The 19790-nt window shown below is 40.3% G+C and overlaps 1 protein-coding gene and 1 long non-coding RNA gene across 4 annotated transcripts in view; one reads left to right on the top strand and one right to left on the bottom strand.

Annotated features, from left to right (window-relative positions):
• Positions 1–18940, bottom strand: part of Pdlim3 (PDZ and LIM domain 3) — a 31849-nt gene extending 12909 nt beyond the window's left edge. Inside the window, exons 1-3 of one of the 3 annotated variants that reach the window (XM_034521002.2) lie at positions 18663–18940; positions 7425–7576; positions 6184–6268 (exon numbers count right to left, since the gene is read on the bottom strand). In XM_034521002.2, the coding sequence (XP_034376893.1) occupies positions 6184–6268; positions 7425–7576; positions 18663–18755 (330 nt within the window). In that variant the 5' untranslated portion in view covers positions 18756–18940. The remainder of the gene's footprint in view (positions 1–6183; positions 6269–7424; positions 7577–18662) is intronic. The other 2 variants (XM_034521004.2, XM_034521003.2) reach the window with 2 other exon arrangements.
• On the top strand, positions 15922–18648 carry LOC143434688 (uncharacterized). The gene is made up of 2 exons (XR_013104390.1): positions 15922–16426; positions 18330–18648. It is a non-coding gene; the product is annotated as an uncharacterized LOC143434688 (long non-coding RNA).
• Positions 18941–19790: the final 850 nt, after the last annotated feature.

Below are 19790 nucleotides of genomic sequence, written 5' to 3'. Positions count from 1 at the left end.
GAATTTGGATTGGCTGTATTTTGTGATTACCGTTTTGACTAACCATTACCATGACTTGAAAAGTGTGTGCTGGAAATAACTTTAAGTAATGGTGGCATTTGTGGTTTGAGCCTTCGTGATGCCTTTTGATATGAAAGAAGACGTAGGCTAATTGCCCAATCCAGCTTTGATGGATTATAAATCTTCCATGCTAATTATAGAGCAAGTCAGTCAGGATAAGACAAGACACTCCAGCTTTGTGGAACCTAGTTGGTTTTATAGAACAAAGTATGAAATGCCTTTAAAATCTTGGTAAGTATCGTTACATTTACAATAATTAATTAACACACTATGATGGTTTGATTAGGAAAAAATATCTGCCACTAGCTTTTGTTTCATGTGCTCTTAGATAATGGATAACATGGATGGCGAGTTTCCTGCAATGGGATCAGCTCCTCTGAAGGCATTTGTGCATTCACAATTCCCAGAAGGCATTTGTGCATTCACAATTCCCAGAAGGCATTTGTGCATTCACAATTCCCAGTAGGACTTCCAAATGGCAGTGCATAAGTTAACTAGCTCCAAGCCTTTTCTCTGTGATTTTCAGTTTTGAGTTCTCTCTCTCTCTCTCTCTCTCTCTCTCTCTCTCTCTCTCTCTGTCATTAGAAATGGAATTGGTTAAAAGAAAAATGACTTTATTTTCTACTCACACCATAAAAGGAAGTCTTTCTAATATAGGCTTAAAACACTCTTTTGTTTAGGCTTTGCAAAGTGTTAGTTTATGGGTCTTTATCGTTATCCCCCAAAGCACAATGAAGTGTATACACCAAAGTTAAACAAGAAACTTAACAATGGCACAGAGAGGCAGCATTCTGTCCAAGTCTTACATCATTGTTGATGGCCAAACGGCATCCAAAGACAAAGCCAATTAGATGCCTGCTAGTCCACTTTAATTCCCTCTTTTTCTGCTTTTCTTGGAAAAGCACGTGCAACACACATTTTTAATATAGCAGTTTCTATGTAGTCCAGCCATTGGTTTATTCTACCTAGAGAAAGCCATTGAAGAATTCTGATTGAAAAGGTGGAGTCACTCAGATTAATTCTCAATTTTTAAAATATGGCTTTTAAACGTTAGAGGCTTATATTCAGGAATAATATTTTGAAGGAGTGAAATGGGAGAGCAGCCGTGGCACAAGTTACGGATTTGATGAAAGGGCACTGACAGCAGAAAAATGGAGCTCCGCACAGTGGCCTCCCCGGTTCTGGAAATGCCAACACTCAGAGACAGTCCACCTTAAAATCTGATGATGCTGTTAGGTGTCTATGACGCTTGCAGACAAAGTGTCCAGGCTGTCACCTTCTTTATCTGCAGAATCTGCCTGACTCATATACTTCATTTCTCTTATTTACCTGCCATTTTCTAAGTCTTTCATTCGAAAATGGCAGGGAAGCGGGAAACCAAGGACAGGGAAGTGAGCAAATATTTGATGGAGTCCAGGTGAGGCAATGAATCTGTAGCATCAGGCTTGAAAACTATGAAGCTATCCATTCATGCTCACCCTTCAAGTGGAGAGAAAGTCGTTCTTTCTTTCCTTTCCCTCTTTCTCTATTCTTTCTTTTTTTTTGAAAAAGCCATTCTTAAAGCCATTGTTTTGGGCTCCAAGTGTTTCCACTTCTCATTAGAGGAGCGTTGGGGAAATGTTAAAGAAAGCTTGCTTTTCATAGCACCTTCTCATCACCAAAACATTGGAGATTGACGTTAACATTACGGAAACAAACTGTGGATGCCCATGTGAAAGGAAGACACAGTCCTTTACAAAGACAGGCATAATGTTCTTCCTGCTTAGAAAGAGTCATTTTTATTTTTTTCTACAGAGCATCTTTCTTGCTAAGTGAGGTGCACCATAGCTTTGAATTACGTGGCTGCTATTAAGAAAGTAACAGTTTGCTTGAGAAACAAAGCTTTGGAGAAGGACACACACGGTCTAGAGTAATGCCTTGTTTACAGAGTGTCTAAGCCTGCTCACAGACCACCCGGCTCAAGGCAAATGATTCGTTTAGTCATTGGAAACTGATCTGAACACCTCTTCAGGTCCTTTAGAAGCTTAAGACTCAAATCTGAATCTATAAACACAAAACTTCTCTATTTCATCATAGTATGGAAAGATGAAAAAATCTAATCATTACAATTTTATATCAATTATTGTAATTATGTAAGAAAAATTCCTCAGAGTCTGCTCACAGGGAAAAACCACACACACACACACACACACACACACACACACACACACACACACGTCATTATCTAATCTGTATATATTGACAAGATATTACTTGGTTTTTGTCTTAGATAATGGGACATAGTTTTTCTCTTTCACTGAGTAGATAGTGTGTTTAAAATAAAAAAAAAAAAAAAGGATATTTTACCCAGTTGCCAAAGGTCTCAATATTTACTCCAGCAATTTGAGAAACAAGAACTCAAATATTCTACTGTTTGTGTACATTATCCATCACCCATAACAACAGTTAAATGCTCACTGATGGCATTCACTTCCCCAGCTGACATGCCTCTGCTTTCCAGAAGGTTACCCTGTTTACATGCTTCCCATTAAAGGGCAAAAGTAAATATTTTTATAAAGCTGGATATTACTTAAAAGTTAGTTGTTTTTTTTCCCCTCCAAATGCAAAGGCCCCCAAATGTATAACCTGCTAGAAGAAAATCTCTCTGTGTGGTGTCCAGGACACTCAGATGGCAGAGGTACACTGAAATTCAGCTGTTTGGTGGACCAAATGCCTGATCCGTGTGAGTTAGTCATGTTGAAATCTCACTGAAGAGAGGCAGGAGGGGAACCTTTTGCTGATTAGGAGAGCTGAAGTCCTTCTTATCTCTGAGCCAGTCAGATGCTGGCTTCTTGGAGAAGGAGCCAGTAAGGACTGGGCATGACTCAAATGAATGGAATTTTAAAAGGGCTCCATCTGAATGCCTGCTATAGTTGTTAACCTGATCGTCACCTTTTTCATTTCATTTCTTTTCTTTCTTCTTTTTTTTTTTGTTTTAAAGAAATTCATTTCCTTTTCCCTTATTTGTAGAATCGTTAAAAAAAAAAAAAAAGTAAAAGTTGGTAGTTTCTAACCCTTAAGTTCAGGATATCTGGGTTAATAAATGGTTAAGAAGCAGTCAGAATATTTAAAATTAGAATTATGCCTTAAAAGCTAGTTCTTAGAAGAGTGATAATCATAAATGAATGCAAACAGATTTGCAGGAGAGATCTCTTTTCTTTTCTCATTTTGACTCAGGAATTGTCATCGACAATTAAATTCCGGAGAGAAGGTAGCAAAACAGACTCCCGTCGTGGCTTAAGTACACCTTGGTTTAACCAGTCCTTACAGGGTCTGAGCACAACTGGGATTAATGAAGGGGTTTGGGCCATCGATTGAACCTGTTTAGTTACGGCAGATCTTACATCTCAGGTTGGTGAGTTAGAGTTTGAAAACCAAGGAGATGTTTGGGAAAGGAATGTAATTGGCAAAAGGGTGCTCGTAATGCAGTGTTCCATGTGTGCTGTGTGCAGACAAAGAAATGGGAATTGTAGCCATTGCATTCTAGAGACTCCAAATTTGGACAGTCAACAGATGTGTGCAGAAGGGCCACAGGGACCTCCTTTTCACGTGCGTTGCCTCTTAATAACCAGCCGATGTGGATGGGAGGTAAACAGGCATGTGTATTACTGCAAAGCACTGTGTACACACGACAGTGAAGTTTGTGTCTCATCTAACCTTTCTTTGTGTCGAATTAGGTGCTGATTAGACGTGCTACTAGTCAATGTACAGGACCCTAGCATATGAGGTGAGCCACCAATGGCTTTCAGATCTCATTCTGACATGTTTACAGGTTGAACATCTCTAATCCAAAATCCAGAAATCCAAACTGTCCCAAAAAGAGGAGTGTTCTGAGCAATGGTACAATGTCACAAACAGAAGCTCCCATGTTTGGCTTCATGCACTGGGTCCCAGAGAAATGAGTGGGCTTATAACCCTGAACCTTTGTGTCAAGATGTAAAAAAGGGCAAAATTAAACTTTATGTTGTCTCTTCGATAAAGTCTCTCACTGTGTATATGCAAATGTTTCAAATTAACCTAAGGTTTCTGGTCCTAAGTGTTTGTAAAAGAGGAAAGCAGACCCATATCAGTTCTCTGACCTCTTTCACCATTCACACACTTCCTCTGAAGAAAGAAAGTCTCATCTGACCTAAATATGCCACTCGCCTTCCAGGATCACACAACTTAACAGTTGGTAGCTGAACTGTTCCTCAGGACCAGTCCTAGTCACTGCTGGGAAATGCACAGTTCATCCTCTGGCCAGCTAATTTCACCTACTTTGCAATATAGTTTGTGATGTACTGGGTGCTTTCTGTGGGCTATGCCTTGGGGCATCTCAGTGAAAACAGACCAATGGCTCCTGTCTTTAGAATATTCTATATCCTGTTTATTTTCCTTGAGGGCCGTTTTCTCTTCTTTTTGCTCATATTTTTTAGGCACAGGCTCTTCCTTCCCTTTTAGTCAAAAGCTAGGGCAAGAATCTTATAAATCCTTTGGGTAAAGACTACATGTTATGTTGCCTTTTCTGTGTGGGCTGGGGGAGGAACTGTATTTTAACTGAAACAAAGCTTTGAAGGAACACAATTTAGAATATAATCCAATCTCCTTTGTAATTGTCACAAGGAAGGAGTGAATCGTGACTCTTCATTGTCACAGTGGCAGTGAAGACAGAAAGCCCTTAGGTAAGAAGGTGTGTATGGTTGAAAATTAGGGAGGCTTCTGACACAGCTTCGGGGTTAAGGGGACAGGACGCTAAGCTTAAGACTGCTCACTGAGTTGACTAGCTTCAGGCCTTTGCTTATACTGCTGTATTTAAATCTTTGAGTAGCCTGTGAGATACTTGTACTTATGCTGTGCTGTCAATTTTATGATGTGAAAACAAGGCCTTTACTGGGACAAGTAGAAGACGTTAGGACAGACCGGGAGCCAAGGAGCCTGACAAGGACAAGGGCACTAAGTGTGAATTATAACTGTGCTCTCAGACACTCTTCAGTAGGTAGATGGAAAACTGCAGGCTAGGCATATGGAGCGTTTTAATAGGAAAGCTTGTTGCAAAGATGCTACTAAATCACATCTTTGTATCTCTAAGCCTTGGCAGCTTCTACGTAGAGGTTCCAAAACCCCGTTCTTAATTAGATTTTCCAGTATATTATAATTGAGGTTTGATTCAATTTCAGTTTTTTTTTTTGGGGGGGGGGCAGATTTTTCTGAAAATAGATATAGCCAGATAGGCATCAGATGATTAGATTCACGTGGCTCAAGAGACCGGGATGCCTCAGGAAAAAAGGGCCTTTATCTTTTGTAAGTCAGCTTCGTAAGCAGAATATCTCTGTGATAACAAAAATTCAATTCTTTTGGGGTAAGGTAAATTGAATTATAGAATATAGAATTATAGAATTATAGAATATCAGAGCTGAGAACTGAAGAAAGATGTCAAAATAAGACCTGTACAAAAGACCTTAAGGGTTGAAGATCACAGTAATTTTTAGATTAGAGACACCTGTTCCAAATGGCAGAGTTTTGTTTTTTTTTTTTTGTTTTTTTTTTTTTGTTTTGTTTTGTTTTTTTTTTTTTTCTTTATTTGAACAACTTAAGGTTCTTAGATTACATCATGGCCATTTGTTTGGCTGAAGTCTATCACAAGAAAAAAAAATAATAATGGTGGATTCCATCTAAATTAGTTATATTGTTCCTAATGAGAATGTATATTTTTCCCCAGGTGTTTTTGTATAGTAAGGCCTCAATATGAAGCCCTGGCTGGCCTGGAACTTTCTGTCTATTCTGGACTGGCATTAATGTTTCAACAATCCTGCCTCCATCTCCTAAGTTCTGGGACTACAGACATACACTGGCATGTCCAGCAGAGAATATATTTGATCTTTAAAGAGATGTTTGCCTAGGGACACTCTCTGTTTCTCTCTGGATGTAAGAACACAGGAATCATATAAGTTAATCTCACAGAGTAGAGACCAATCACAGCTTCACAGGTGACTTGTTTTGATTTTTAGACTTGACACTTCCTCCCCACCCCCACCCTGGGGAAGCTACCCCACCCTGAACAGAAACTGTCATGTGATATCACTTCCAAGAATCTTAACTTCATACCTGCGGTTCAGCTTCTAAGTTGATTTTAAAGGGATGTGCTTTTCCGTCTTCAGACACTTGTGGAGACCATAGGCGAGTTTCTGCCCTGCAAATGAAACAAAGTTTGCAAGCTCTAAATCCAAATGGCACTTCTTTTAAAAATATACATTATTTCCCATCATGTTTGTGAAAAATATCAGCAACCTTCACTAATTTAAGCCCAAAGAATTCATCTTTTACTTATTTTGTAGATCTTCATTTAGTCTTATGTTGTCAGTGTCCTTTCGAGGAACCCAGAACAGTAGGACCACCTGGAATGCATGGTGTGGTTTCTGGAGTAAGTACATCTCCAGTGTGTGTGAGAACAACAGAAGGGAGAGATTTAGAGACATGCGGAAAACACGGGGAGACAAGCTGTCTGGGTCTCTCTTCTCTCCTATCCTATCAAGGCCACCCCAGGAGCCAGGGAGAGACTGGCCACATGGCTGGGTGACTGGCATCACAGAGTTGTGGTTTGTCCTGTTCTTCTCATGTATCTGTGGCTCAGAAGCATGGGCACAGATAGAAAAGAATCTAGTTTTCTTCATGAAGCTTATGGATGTCTGATGGATTTGGTCCTCTGGCCCAGTGGAGGTGGTTGCAAAAGCAACATGGTAATCGCATGCAAACGACTGCTAAGCCAATTACTACTTCATTATTTTCAGCTTCATATCCAGGCTGTCATAACAAGTTGGGTTCAAATTCTTGCTTTAGGAGGTGGTTTAGAAATGTCTGCATATCTAACATATGCACATGTGTTTTTCACACCTTGTCATAATCTTTTGATTCAAACCTGTACAAAATGGCTGAGAGGATATTAACAACCAAATTTATCATGGTCACCTTTGGGCAAATCAGGTCAAATCTTTATGGAACATTTCTCAGCCCTATTCCATATCATAGATACATGATCAGTTGTTCATTCTTGTGTTTTCATGACCATAATTATTTTCACTGTCAAGTCCCTGTGCTATATGAAGAAGCCATTCCTCTGTACCATTTTAATTTTGACATTTCAAATATTTTTTTGAAAATGGTTCATTCATAAACGCTATATTGACCAGTTTCCGTGAATACAAGAATAAAGTGGCAAATACATAAGAAACTCCATCAGAATTCTAGGCCTATGACTTTTCTCATGAGGCACATGAGACTGATTGGAGCTCTGTTTCAGGTTCTTCAGAAAAACAGATCAAGTTTTGACCCAGTTAGCCGAGGCGCACCTGTCAATCTTGAGACACAACTGGTAAGATGCTGCTTTAATTCTGTCCTGTGCATCAGCATGAGTCATGGACTCCGTACCAAAGCCATCAATAGCCAGGATGACATCTCCAGGACACAGGTTGGCAGCTGCTGCCTTGCTTCCTGGAGTGATCTGGAAGAAACCAAGACACCACTTAAAATCCAATATCTCAGCAGTTTCTTGAGTTTTATACTTAGTAGTTGTATGTTATCCTGGCAAATTTTGGAGTGTTTCACTTGTTGCCAAATCTTAAACCTAACTTTAAAAGAGCTTTCAATTGCCGATTGTATTAGTGATATTTTATGTTAAATAATTTTTATACTAACCATATTTTAAGGCACCATTTTATGTCCTGTTATTTTTAATATATTTCATATAACTACATCTGAGAATATTTTCTCTGTTGAAAACAATAATTTTAAAGCTTTTTTGTTAGCTAGAAATTTCTATTTTGAGATAAGAGTTTTTATACATTTTGGCAACTTTGGTACTTGAATTGAAACTACTTAAGCAACTTGAAAAGTTTTCATTTTAACATTATCATGAGGAGACCAGCATGAGTTAGATACTTATACTCCTTCAAGTTTGTATGTTGACCGTTTTTCAAAATGATGACTTTTGAAGAAGCCCTTGAGAAGGTCAGTAATCTAGAGCCGTCATGACTTAGACTAGAACCCTTATGAATGGTCCTCCAAAATAGCTCTGATGTTTTTCTGCCATCTCTGTAGAGACACAAGAAGTTGGTCATCTTAAATCTGGAAGAGGGCCCTAGCAAGGACCCGACCATGTTAGTATCCTAACCTAGATTTCTAGCTTTTAGAACTGTAAGAAATAATTTTTTGTTGTTGAAAAGCCACCCAGTCATAACAGCCCAAACTAGGACAAGTGCATCTCTAAGTCTAGGAATCTGGGGAAAGGGTCACTCTTGAACTGACCAAAAAAAGCCTGACAATAAAAACATTTACCACATTCTAAAGAACTGAAGTCACTGGGAAGAAAACTAGAAGTTCAAGGAAAGATACAGACCTCCAAGGAAGGAAGGACCCATACCTATGCACGGCATCCCTGTGACAGAGCAGAGAGGAAGAAGTGGCCAACATAATAGCTGTTCAGAAAAACTCAGGTAAAACAATAGATTGCTAATGGCTTGGTGTAACTTAGCATGAACGTAAAGTACCACTGGTAACTAATGACACAAAGGAAGCTTGCATCCAGTAATATCTCCATGAATGAAGAGCAGGTGGAATAAATAAAAAAACATAGGTTTTAATGAAATCTGATAAGTAACTACATTAAATACAAATGGTCTAAACATGTTACTTAAAAAGCAGAGATTTTTCAAAATAGGGGAAAAACGAGATTCAATTTTTTTCTATCAAATGTGTATGAAATTTTTAGAAGTGGAACATGAAAGAAATAATACTTTAGGATATAGGAAAATATATGTTACTGTATTTTTAATGCTTAGAAATAGAAAATGTAGAACATTAGTACCCAGTTAAAATGGAAGGCTATTTATCTGGGTAAATTTTTCTCTCATTTTTCTATCTGTACTCAACATGGATATCACCCTAGGTAGCTGTCCAAACATTTGACCCCATTCCTGTGCTCCTTTATATAATACACAATGGCTATTCTGATTTCTTTTAAGTTCCTCAAACAGAACAGTCCTGTACCTCCTTAAGGTTTTACACACATAGCTGTTTCTATAGGCAATACTCTTCTCCTGGTGGCTCCTTCTTTCTTGTCCTTTAGGTTTAGGTGCAAATAATGCATTTTAGAAATTCCCCTAAAGTTCTGAAGTGTCTTTTTTCTAGTTCTTCAACCTTGTTATTTATCTTTGTCTTGTTTATTTCCTTCATGAAGACTACTTTTAATTTTGTATTTGCTTAGTTACTTGTGTATTATTGTCTTCTCAACTAGACCGCAAGCTTATGTGCTGGAGGGTCCCTGACTCATGGTGATTTGCCTGGCAAGTAACAGCTTTACTGCCATTCAAAAGGTGTATAAGTTCAGGGTGAACCATACTTTGGACATTGTAGTTTCATTTGGTCTTTTGCTTAGCCAGTGATTTGCAGTTGGACACCTGCTAATGATTTTGGAGGTAGCTGCTGAGCTCAGGTCAAGTGAAGAGAGAGAGAGAGACACAGAGAGAGAGAGAGAGTCAGAGAGAGAGAGAGAGAGAGAGAGAGAGAGAGAGAGAGAATTCTGAAGTCTGAAATTCAGGCTAGGTGGGTAGACAATATTCTGTGGGTGTACCATGCTTGCTAGGACTTATGAAGGAAAAGTGGATACTGAAAAATTATATATGTGTGTATTGTGTTATATGATCTCTCTCTCTCTCTCTCTCTCTCTCTCTCTCTCTCACTCCCCCCCCCTGCACATGCTCACAGGCACAATCACATACATCTTCATGTGTGCTCTTAGTACAAAGGAGGACATTAGGTGTCCTGTGTTATTTTCTTCCATATTTACTGTGATGGTTTGTATATATACAGCCCAGGGAGTGGCACTATTAGAAGGTGTGGCCCTGTTGGAATAGGTGTGGACTTATTGAAGAAGGTGCGTCACTGTGGGTGTGGGCTTTAAGACCCTCATCCTAGCTGCCTGGGAGCCAATCAGATGAAGACATAGAACTTTCAGCTCCTTCTGCACCTGCCTGTCTGGATGCTGCTATGTTCCTGCCTTGCTGATAATGGACTGAACCTCTGACCTTGTAAGACAACCCCAATTAAATGTTGTCCTTATAGGGGTTGCCTTGGTCATGGTGTCTGTTCACAGCAGTAAGACCCTAACTAAAACATCTACTTTGAGACAGGATCTCTTACTGAACTTGTAACTCCCCATTTTCCTGCTAGGCTGGCTGAGTAAAAGAAGCCCCTTGTTTCCACGACTTCACAGTGACTGGGCCAGCCATGCCAGCATTATTACTTGGGTGCTGAGGATCTGAACTCAGATTCCCCAGGCTGGTGCAGAAGGGCTCTTTCTACTGAATCATTACCCCAGCCCCGTTTATGTTTATTATTGTGAACTTACCATTTTTATATTTGGAAACTGGAAACTGTAAATCAGAATTACTCATGAGTCTTATTTTAAACCTCAAATTGCTCCAGGAATAAGCTCTAGTGTTCCTAATATACTACTCCAGGATTAAGAGTCAATTCGCTGTTTTTAATTTGCTTATTTTGTTCCATTCTGAGCCCCTAGAGAGATTCAAGTTTATCTAGATAAATAAAATCTTTAAAAACAGTTAAGTTCTCATGTGTCCGCTGTCTCCAGAACTATTGCTAGATTGTTTATTGCACTTGGTTAGCTTCTGTGTCGTGAAGATTTTCTACTGGGAACAGTTGATTTCAGAAGCTTGGTGAGGACAATGGGGCTTATTACATTTTAGCCTCTGGGAGCCACTCCTTAGCTACTTTTATTTAGAAGTTCTCCTGGTCTCAGGACTGTTAGAACAAAGTTTCCATTCCCAGTGGCCTTGGTAGGGATAAAAAGAATCCTAATTGTTTACTATTCTTTCAATATAGAATATCCAGGTCAGCATTTTCTATTTTTCAGCCTCTAAGGTCAGAATGCTTTCTTTGGGCTAAAACATTAAATGAGGCTTAGTGTGTCTGTTTGTAAAGCCCCTCTTAGGTTTAATAATATAGTTGAATGGACTCGAGTTGTAGAACAGTCAGTTGTGATCTGGAAGTGTTTAGCTTTTTTTTTTTTTTTTTCTGCTTTAACTTTGGTTGTGATGAATGGAAAATAGAGCTATGTGTATATGTGTATATGTGTATATGTGTATATGTGTATATGTGTATATGTGTGTGTGTGTTTGTGTCTGTGCCTATACACATTTTAAGCAGACATCAGACCTTCAATGTTGAACAAGTAATAAATATTGACTTTATATACTGCGCAGACTTCAAATAGCAAAGTCAAATATTTTAGATATTAGAAGGCACTACATTTTAGTAACAGTAAATCTGAAAGTTAAGGATTTCATCTTATCTTTCTATAGAATGCTACATTTTAAAAACTGTTTTCAGTGTTTTTCAGTGATGCTCTATGATAGGCTCACCAGAAAGGGCTTTTCTGTTTTTACAAGAAAGAGATCTAAGTAACCCAGGGCTTCTTGCTGAGGAATTCCAGGCATCACCAGGCATTTCAGAAGCTGGTCTGGATAGGTCTAACTCTCATCTTCACACAGAGTAGTCACCTAAAAGGACACCCTCAGCTGAGGGGTTGCCTAGATGGCTGGACCTGTGGGCATGTCTGTAAGGGATTGTCTTGACTGTTGAATGATGTAGGAAGGCCCAGTCGCCCAGTCAGTATCAGTGGTGTCCCTAGGCAGGTGGTTTCCCAGCTGACAAACAGCTTCCGATGTAGTTCCTACTGCATGTCTTGGCTGTGAAAAGACCCACCCTGGGTGCCCTTTCTCTTCCTTCACCGATAAGTATGACTCGGAATTGTAAGCTGAAACAAAGCCCCTTTTCTCTACATTGCTTTTGGTCGGGGGTGTTGTTATCACAGCAACAGAAAGGAAAACAGAATGAGAGTCGACTTGGGAGTGTTGCTAATGATGGCGAGAACCCACTTCTCACTTTGTTTTCAACGTGGTCCTTACTGCTTTTAATCCTCCACAAATGGATGGATCAGGTACAAAAGGGATATACAGAGAGGAGACAAACAATGCTTTTAGTCCTTCCTGGTTTTCTAGTTCAGCAAGGCTGATGATTAGAATGACTAACGACTAAAATGCCTGCTGATGGGACTTTGTTCTTTTAAGTTAAACCATTCACTGAGGTATAAAAATCCACTATTCATGACTAATTTATACTGCTACTTTACTTTAATTTCTACTATTATATTATTACTTTGGATTTTTATAGTGTGCCCGCTGCTTTATTATTACTATGCTTTCTCCAGTTGAGAAACAGAGAGGTGAGATGAAGCATAGGGTTTTAAAATGAATTCTTTAGTATTTGAGGTCATTAATGTCTTAACTATTAAAGGTATCAGAGAGATAACTAGCCATAGCCTTGTGGTCAATCAACTCAGCATTGTGATTTTAAACTTTCCCGTTACAAGAACCACCAGGGGTCCTTGTTAGTCATAAAGATTCCATCCTATACCAGATGTCTGGAATCAAGACTCAGAGTCAATGGGAAAGAACCCAGGAACTGTGTTATTTACAGATACCTTAGATAGTTTGGCTCTTCATGTTAACCTATCCAGTTGTCCCTTGTTCCCTACCAAGTGAACTCCGAAAGCCTTGCCCAGCATAGAAGTCTCTCCATGAACTGGGTACCATGGAAGTTTCTAGAGAGACATTCTCACATCATTTACACAAAATGTGCTCATGACCCTGAGTATGGGTGTTTTCAGAGCGATCCACAAGATTCTAATGCATAGTCTGGGCTGAAAACAATGATTTTACTGTCATGATAGTATTATTATTGGGGATTTTTTATCTTACTTAAGACAATCTTGAAAAAAGCTACTGTTATTTTAATGTGAGAAAATCAATGCTCAGAAATTGAAAGATACTCACATGGGGTTATTTATTCCATGAAAAATCTGAAAATCTTATTGCTGCTGTCTCACAGGCTCTTCCATTGCTCTGTGCAGTCTCCCTGTGGCTGACCTCCCCACTCCCGTGCCTCCTGCTATCTCTCATGCTATACTTTGCTTGTGAAATTTTGGACCACTTTGTCATGGTAGTTTATATACATACATGTCCCCTCTTCCACTGATATGTCCTCTTCTCAGGGGGGATAGATCCATCTATACTTGTAATCGTTGCCCCTCAGTGCCTTTCACTTAACAGGATATTTTGCAATCAATATTGTGAACATATGAACCAGTGCTTCTCTGTAGACACTGCCATTGCTAGCACAAAATTACACAGGGTTTTATTCACATCCATTTTTTTTTTTTCTGCTCTCGTTTTATCCTAGGACAAGATTGTGTTCAACTATTAAGCATCTTATTCTAAATTTCCAAATTTCAAATAAAGTTTAGATTGAAGTAACAGATTTGTGTGTGTGTGTGTGTGTGTGTGTGTGTGTGTGTGTGAGAGAGAGAGAGAGAGAGACAGAGAAAGAGACAGAGACAGAGAGACAGAGACAGACAACACAGAGAGACACACAGGGATGAGAGAGAGGCAGAGATAGAGACACACAGAGAGAAAGATGAGAGAGATGAAAGATGAGAAAGAGACAGAGAGCAAAGAGAGACAGAGAAAGAGAGAGAGAGAGAGAGAGGAAGAGAGAGAGAGAGAGAGAGAGGGAGAGAGAGAGAGAGAGAGAGAGGAAGAGAGAGGAAGAGAGACAGAGAGAGACATGCAAGCACTGAGAACGCACTGCTGCCGCGGTCTGACACAGTCCTCAGCCACACTGACATTGAAGTTCCCTGAGTTGGAGGAAACCAGGGATAAAAGACTCAACACCTGAGTTTGTGCTGCATTCCATATTGGAATTTTACAAATGTCAACTATTTGTGTCTTTTTTACTCTGAGAGCAAACCCACTTCCTGGTTGGTCAAGCAACTTTCAGAAGAGCCTTTAGGATCTTCTTACAAAGTAAAACAAAGCAAAACACAAAACCACCCCCTAAACAAAAGACCAGCTAACAAACAGCACACTCCAAAAGAAGCTCCGTAGAGATGTGAACTTCAAACACCATTCTATGAAATACAGTGTTTGAAGTATGCACTATGCGTTTGTGTCACTATGTGACAGGCTAATTAACACACCTATAGAGGCTACCTAGGCTGGAACCAGTGTAACCTCAGCCCTCAAACTCTCAGTGAGTGACTACCTCCGTCAGCCAGGCCTCACTTCCTAAAAGCTTCTCAGCCTTCAACATTCCGAAAGACTAAGCATTTGACACACAGTGCAGTGGGAGATACTTCAGACTTGAACTGTAACGTAACACTCTCTCTTAAACCAACTGTCCCAAACCGACATTTTTATCTTACACAGAATGTAGTGTGAGGGTTGTCTAGAAAATCTTGGGTCTGGCAGTTTATTTTCCTTCCTTTTGATGTGTGTGTGCATGTGTTTCTTCAAATTATACTAAACTTTATTTCACTGATTAGTGGGTTTGTGAACAATTATGGGACAGAAACTCTTTGTGGTGTCTCTGTGAACTGTACTTTCAGTAGATGGAGTGGGTAACATATGATCCTTAAAGCAGGAGAACACAGGAGACAGTTCAGCAGCCTGGCACCCTGAGTTTGGAAATGTATGTTCCTCTAGTGACACTGCACTTGGTAGCTTAGTTCTGTTGTCTGTATAGGCTATACACATACACCTCACTCCTAACAGTGTATTTAACGACCTTCAAATCCTCTAGAAAACTGTAACAAAACTATTTTCTCACAAATCTTTAGGAGAATTTCCTATTTACTATCTTATGTCTATATGTAATTGATTATGCATATAATTAAAACCAGCCGCATTGTGGGAACGGCATGTGCAGCCATAAAATAAGTATATATCCTAATCTATCAATCAACAGAGATCTAAACTATATGACCCTCCGTAACCAACTCCCCCGGCCCCTCTTCTAAATCCCATTTAAAAAGGCCCAGAACAATGATCAGGGTCCTCCGGTAGTCTCACTCATAAGACTTCCTGTCAGCTTTGACAGTGTCTCACTCTCTGAGCTGTACTCAGAATAAAGCTATCTTGCTACTTTTGCAAGTCTGTGTGAGTTGTTATTTTCAATTCCTTGGATTTAAGGCCAAAGCTTGGCTCAGACCCTACCGACCAGTAACCTTCCCCCAAACTCTGGCTGCAGCTTCCTTGTCTCCTAAGGAGCAGGCACTTCCTATGCTAAGCCCCTTGACTCAGGATGAGGTTATATCCCAAGCAACTGCAACTCCGTTATGCAGCCAAAGACACCTTAAGTCAACCAAAATTGGAAATACCAAACCTGTGGAACATCCGACTGTAGAGCAGTACAATACACTGTAGAGGCTCACAGTTGCTGATCCTGTGGTTGACACTAACTGTGGCTCTTGACCACTGTCCAGGATCAAGACAGAGTAGCACACGGTCAGTTGCTAGCCCAGGCAGAGGCGAGACTCTAAGCATGGCCTGAATTGAAGGTGTCACTTTCAAACCATTATAAAGTGGCAGTGCCATGAACTGAGGACACTTCATAGTCTGAATTTATATAGCACCAGACAGGAAGGAGACATGCAATCTAGCTTGTAGGACAAAAACCAAATGTGAATGGCTTGAGAAAACACTTCTCATGGATAAAACTTCTTATAACAGAAAATATGGCATTTCAGTTCTTTGTGTCCTTAACCAAACAGACAAACAGTTGCCTTTATTGTGGGGTGAGTATTTTGAGAGCATAATCCACCTATTTATGGAAACAAAGTAAAAGGTGAGAAACGTAGTCATTTGTATTATAGCTATATCTATTTTATAACATACGTGATGTACCAGATGCTGCTATGTATTGAACAGTTTCTGATGTAAAAGATTCCTTCCCTCGAGGAGCAAGTGGTGGGATGGAGTCGTTTAAGTATCTTGGGTATAGACAAGATAATAAGAGAGGATGGGCAGGAAGCCACGCTTGTGCGGGCGATGAAATGAACATTATCCAAGGATTAAAGGAGGGCTTGGGGAGAAGGTTTGAATAGGTTTTCATAGGCAGAGAGGACCATGGGGTAGGGCTGGAGAAAAGAATTCTGGGAGAGAGTGGTGAGTATCAGAAGCACAGCCATGCCAGGGAGATCATAAACATCCCGGAGCTGTGGCATCACTGTCCTTGTATGGAGCGAGAAGAGGAACGGGAGAGGCAGGGAAAAAAAGAAGTCAGAACAGAGAGTAAAAAGCCATGCAGAAGAACCTGCCTTCTGTTCTCTAGAAGCTAGTGACGTCACTGAAGGATGTTTAACGAGAAAAATGAACAGCCCCCTTGTAAGACTGTGCAGGTTGACTTGGAGACCATAAGCTGGCTTCTGGGCAGGAAGGTATGCTATCTTGAATAAAGACAGCAGCATGAAGAACCACATCACTGACAAATTGGATGTCATTGGGGACGATGAGGGATGTTTTTCTCATGTGTAGACTTAAGTGTGCAGGCACTAGAGCTGGGTGGACCTGGTTCTGCACCTGTGATCACTGGTGGCCCAAAGACTGCCCTTAAGCCTTATTTCTGTAGTCTGTGAAAGTTTCTTCTACTTTTATAGGGATGTTATGAGCTTTAAGTGAGCTAACAAATGTAATGTTCTAGAGGAATGTGTGTGACAAGCAAAAAATAGAATAGAATAATATTAAAATTACAAAATGGAATGACTACCTAGCAGCAGCAGATACTATTGACTAACACCTCTGAGGTTTTTATCCAAATAATTTCTTGTGTCTCTGTAATTATTCTGGACATATTCTTAATAAGAATTCATGAAGGCATAAAAGCCCAAGTGAGTGGGCTTGTGTTGATTTAACAAGAATCCCTGATATGCATGGATTTGGGGACACTTGGGGTCAAAAAATTTGGTGTTATCTGTTAGAAGTTAAAACTATCAAAAAGGTGTACTTTAAGTAAATAATATTATTGAATTAAGTGACCACAGTTATGACACACATTAGCTATGAGTTAAAAATCCAAGACAGAATAGTTCTTTAAATAAAAACGTCCTGACATGGAATACATTTATCAATGGTCTTTGTAGCCAGAATGCAGATGCAAGATTGCATTAAGATAAATCTCGCATTTAGTGTCAACAATCCCAAGTTTCAAACATATGATTCATTAGACAGATATGTTACAGGGTAGTAGTAAGATAATTCTTTTATAAATTTCTTCAAGGGTCTTTATGGCATACTTCATTCTTTCGGATTTAATTTAAATATGATTTATTCTTTGTTAGGATTCAAGAGCTTCTGTTACTCAATGTGAGCAAGTGGAACCTTATAAACTATGCATATTTCTTAGAGACAGTGGAAACTGTTTTCTTTGCTAAATCTATAAAAGGAATTGCTATGCCTACCTCGTGGAAACATTTTCTGCTTAATTTACTCAAGAGCATTTCTGGGGCTATGTTTTAATGTCTCATATAAAAACACATGTCAGATGTGTTTATATGTTTTTGAAAAATGTAAAACAAAGCTTGAGATGAGCAGTCATATGCGTCCCTATGACACATGCTTTGGGATGCTTTTTTTTAAAAGCACAGAGCCTCACAAATAATATTAATGTGTGTACATTGCCCCATTCAAAATCTGTGAAAGATCAGGCTATAAAGCATGTATTCATACAATATAGCATGAGCAGTAAGAAAAGCATAGCATTTAGAACATAAAATCATAATATTTAAAAGTTTGTGCCCTCACGTTTAGAATGGCTTGCATGAGTAACTGAAAAGATTGCTTTCGAAAGTTGAGGAAATTATCAACTAGATGCTTTACAATTATTCTAGAAGTTTGTTGACAGAAAAGGAACCCTGGGTTTCAGTTTTACACCCTCCTTTCTTGTTGGGTTCTGCTTTAGACAGTCTGGAATAAGGCAGCTTGGTCTGGAGTAAGGCGACTTGGTTTTTGCTACTAAAGTCTTACTTTTCAAAGTTATTAGACTGAGTGGTTATGCTCTATCAGGTAAACTATTGCCCAGGTTTTCTTTGTAGTTTGAATAATAGGTAATTCTTCCTCAGCCAAGTTCCCAGCTTTGGAAAATATTTATCCAAAATGCCTGGAAACGGTGGAATACACATTAGTAATGGTTCCCTGTCTGGCTGATATGAGAGTTTCCAACTTGGCTGTTCCCTGAGAACAGGACCCTGCTGAAGCTCTCATCCGGGCAAGAAAACTGCTCAGATGTAAGTTTAGCACCACCAAATAACCGTGAGAGTGATACCTCTTTCTTGCTCCCCACAGCTGATATGGGGAAAGCCAAAAGCACCTCTCAGCTCTGGAACCCTCCTCTGAGCCCAGGAATCCGCACCGCCAGTTGACCTCCCTGGGAAATGTGGCCGGGACCAAGGAAAAGGGATGCAGAGTTTGTGAGCTGCCTTGGTTAAATCTCAAAAATGCTTGGCATCCTTCCAGCTCGTTGCTGAAGTCCAACAGAGAGCCAGAAGCTCAGACCCCTGCCAGTGTACCATCCTGCCTCCCTCCCTGGGCTTCTTGGTTATTTCAGGTCCACTCTGGACGCCAGGTGACCTGCAGCAAAAAAATTAAAAAAAAAAAATCAAAATGGAAAACACCTACCCTGGTGATGACCAAAGGCTGGTTGAAGTCTATTCCCCCAGAGAGCCTGAAGCCCCAGGGCGCAGGGCCCGGGAGAACTACGTTCTGGGGCATGATGCCTTCCCGCGAGTGGGTTCCAGCGACGGGTGGCTCGGCAAAGCGCTAGTCTCAGAACCGGACAACCCACTTAGCTCCTGGGACAACGACCTAGCTGGGAATGCTGTCCGGGAGTTTTATCCCTGCTGCGGAGTGACGTCACTGGCCTCCCCTCCTCCCGGCCCCCTCCCACCAAGGAGAGCTCCAACTTTGGAAGTGAGAGACAGCGCCTGGCCAGAGGAGCTCCCAGCTGGGTGCAGTCGCCCAGACCTCTCCCCGCCCAAGGAGGCTTCGGGTTACAGCTTCCATCATTCCCTTAAGTAACACCTGTCCTCCTGTTTATCCTCTACTTGCTCAGCAGTGCACTTTACTGGGAAGTTAAAAGCAATCACAGCACAGACTATGCTTTCAATTAAAATAAAACCCAAGCACATCCAGGCACTTAGGAATTTAGCAGTGTAGAGCGCGCGAATGTGCTCTCTTAGTATCTAGCTTTGGCCAATCTTCATTTCTTTCAGCTGTAAAACAGGAGTAATTAGTGCACTTGTAGGAGAAGTAAGTATTGGGAGGATTTGGTGGCAATAAAATGAAATATCTCTGCGCAGCGCCCTGCACAGCATAAAAAAAAAATCAAGTATTTCTACAATTAAAATATATGTTCCCAATCAGGTGTGTCTGACTTTGTTATCTGTGAAGTTTATGCTTGGGATCAACCCCTCTCTTGCTCTGCTTACCTCTCAGTATCTTACCATGTGCTAAGTAAGTTTTCGTTTTAAGTTTGGGCTACGTTCATAGCTATCCCAGCCGCAGGTGGCAGCATACTGCTTAGTCTCTGCATGTTAGGCATGACTGTTTGATACACAGAGGCAAGTGTCAGGATGATCTGGGGGTTGAAGCTTCTCTGTCTGGGTGCTGCAGCCAAAAATGAAGGAGTCTGTGGGAGTGGGAATTAAAGGGACCCAGAAGACCCTCAGATTGATGGAAATGGCAGTAGGTCACCAAGGAGATGACTGTTTGTTGGTGGCCTCTGTGGTCCAGGTGTGGTAACGATTA

Source organism: Arvicanthis niloticus, chromosome 16 (genome assembly GCF_011762505.2).
Source record: "Arvicanthis niloticus isolate mArvNil1 chromosome 16, mArvNil1.pat.X, whole genome shotgun sequence".
In the NCBI taxonomy this organism is placed as follows: Eukaryota; Metazoa; Chordata; class Mammalia; order Rodentia; family Muridae; genus Arvicanthis; species Arvicanthis niloticus.
Note: the sequence above shows the minus strand (reverse complement) of the source record. Positions and strands in the feature narration are given on the sequence as shown.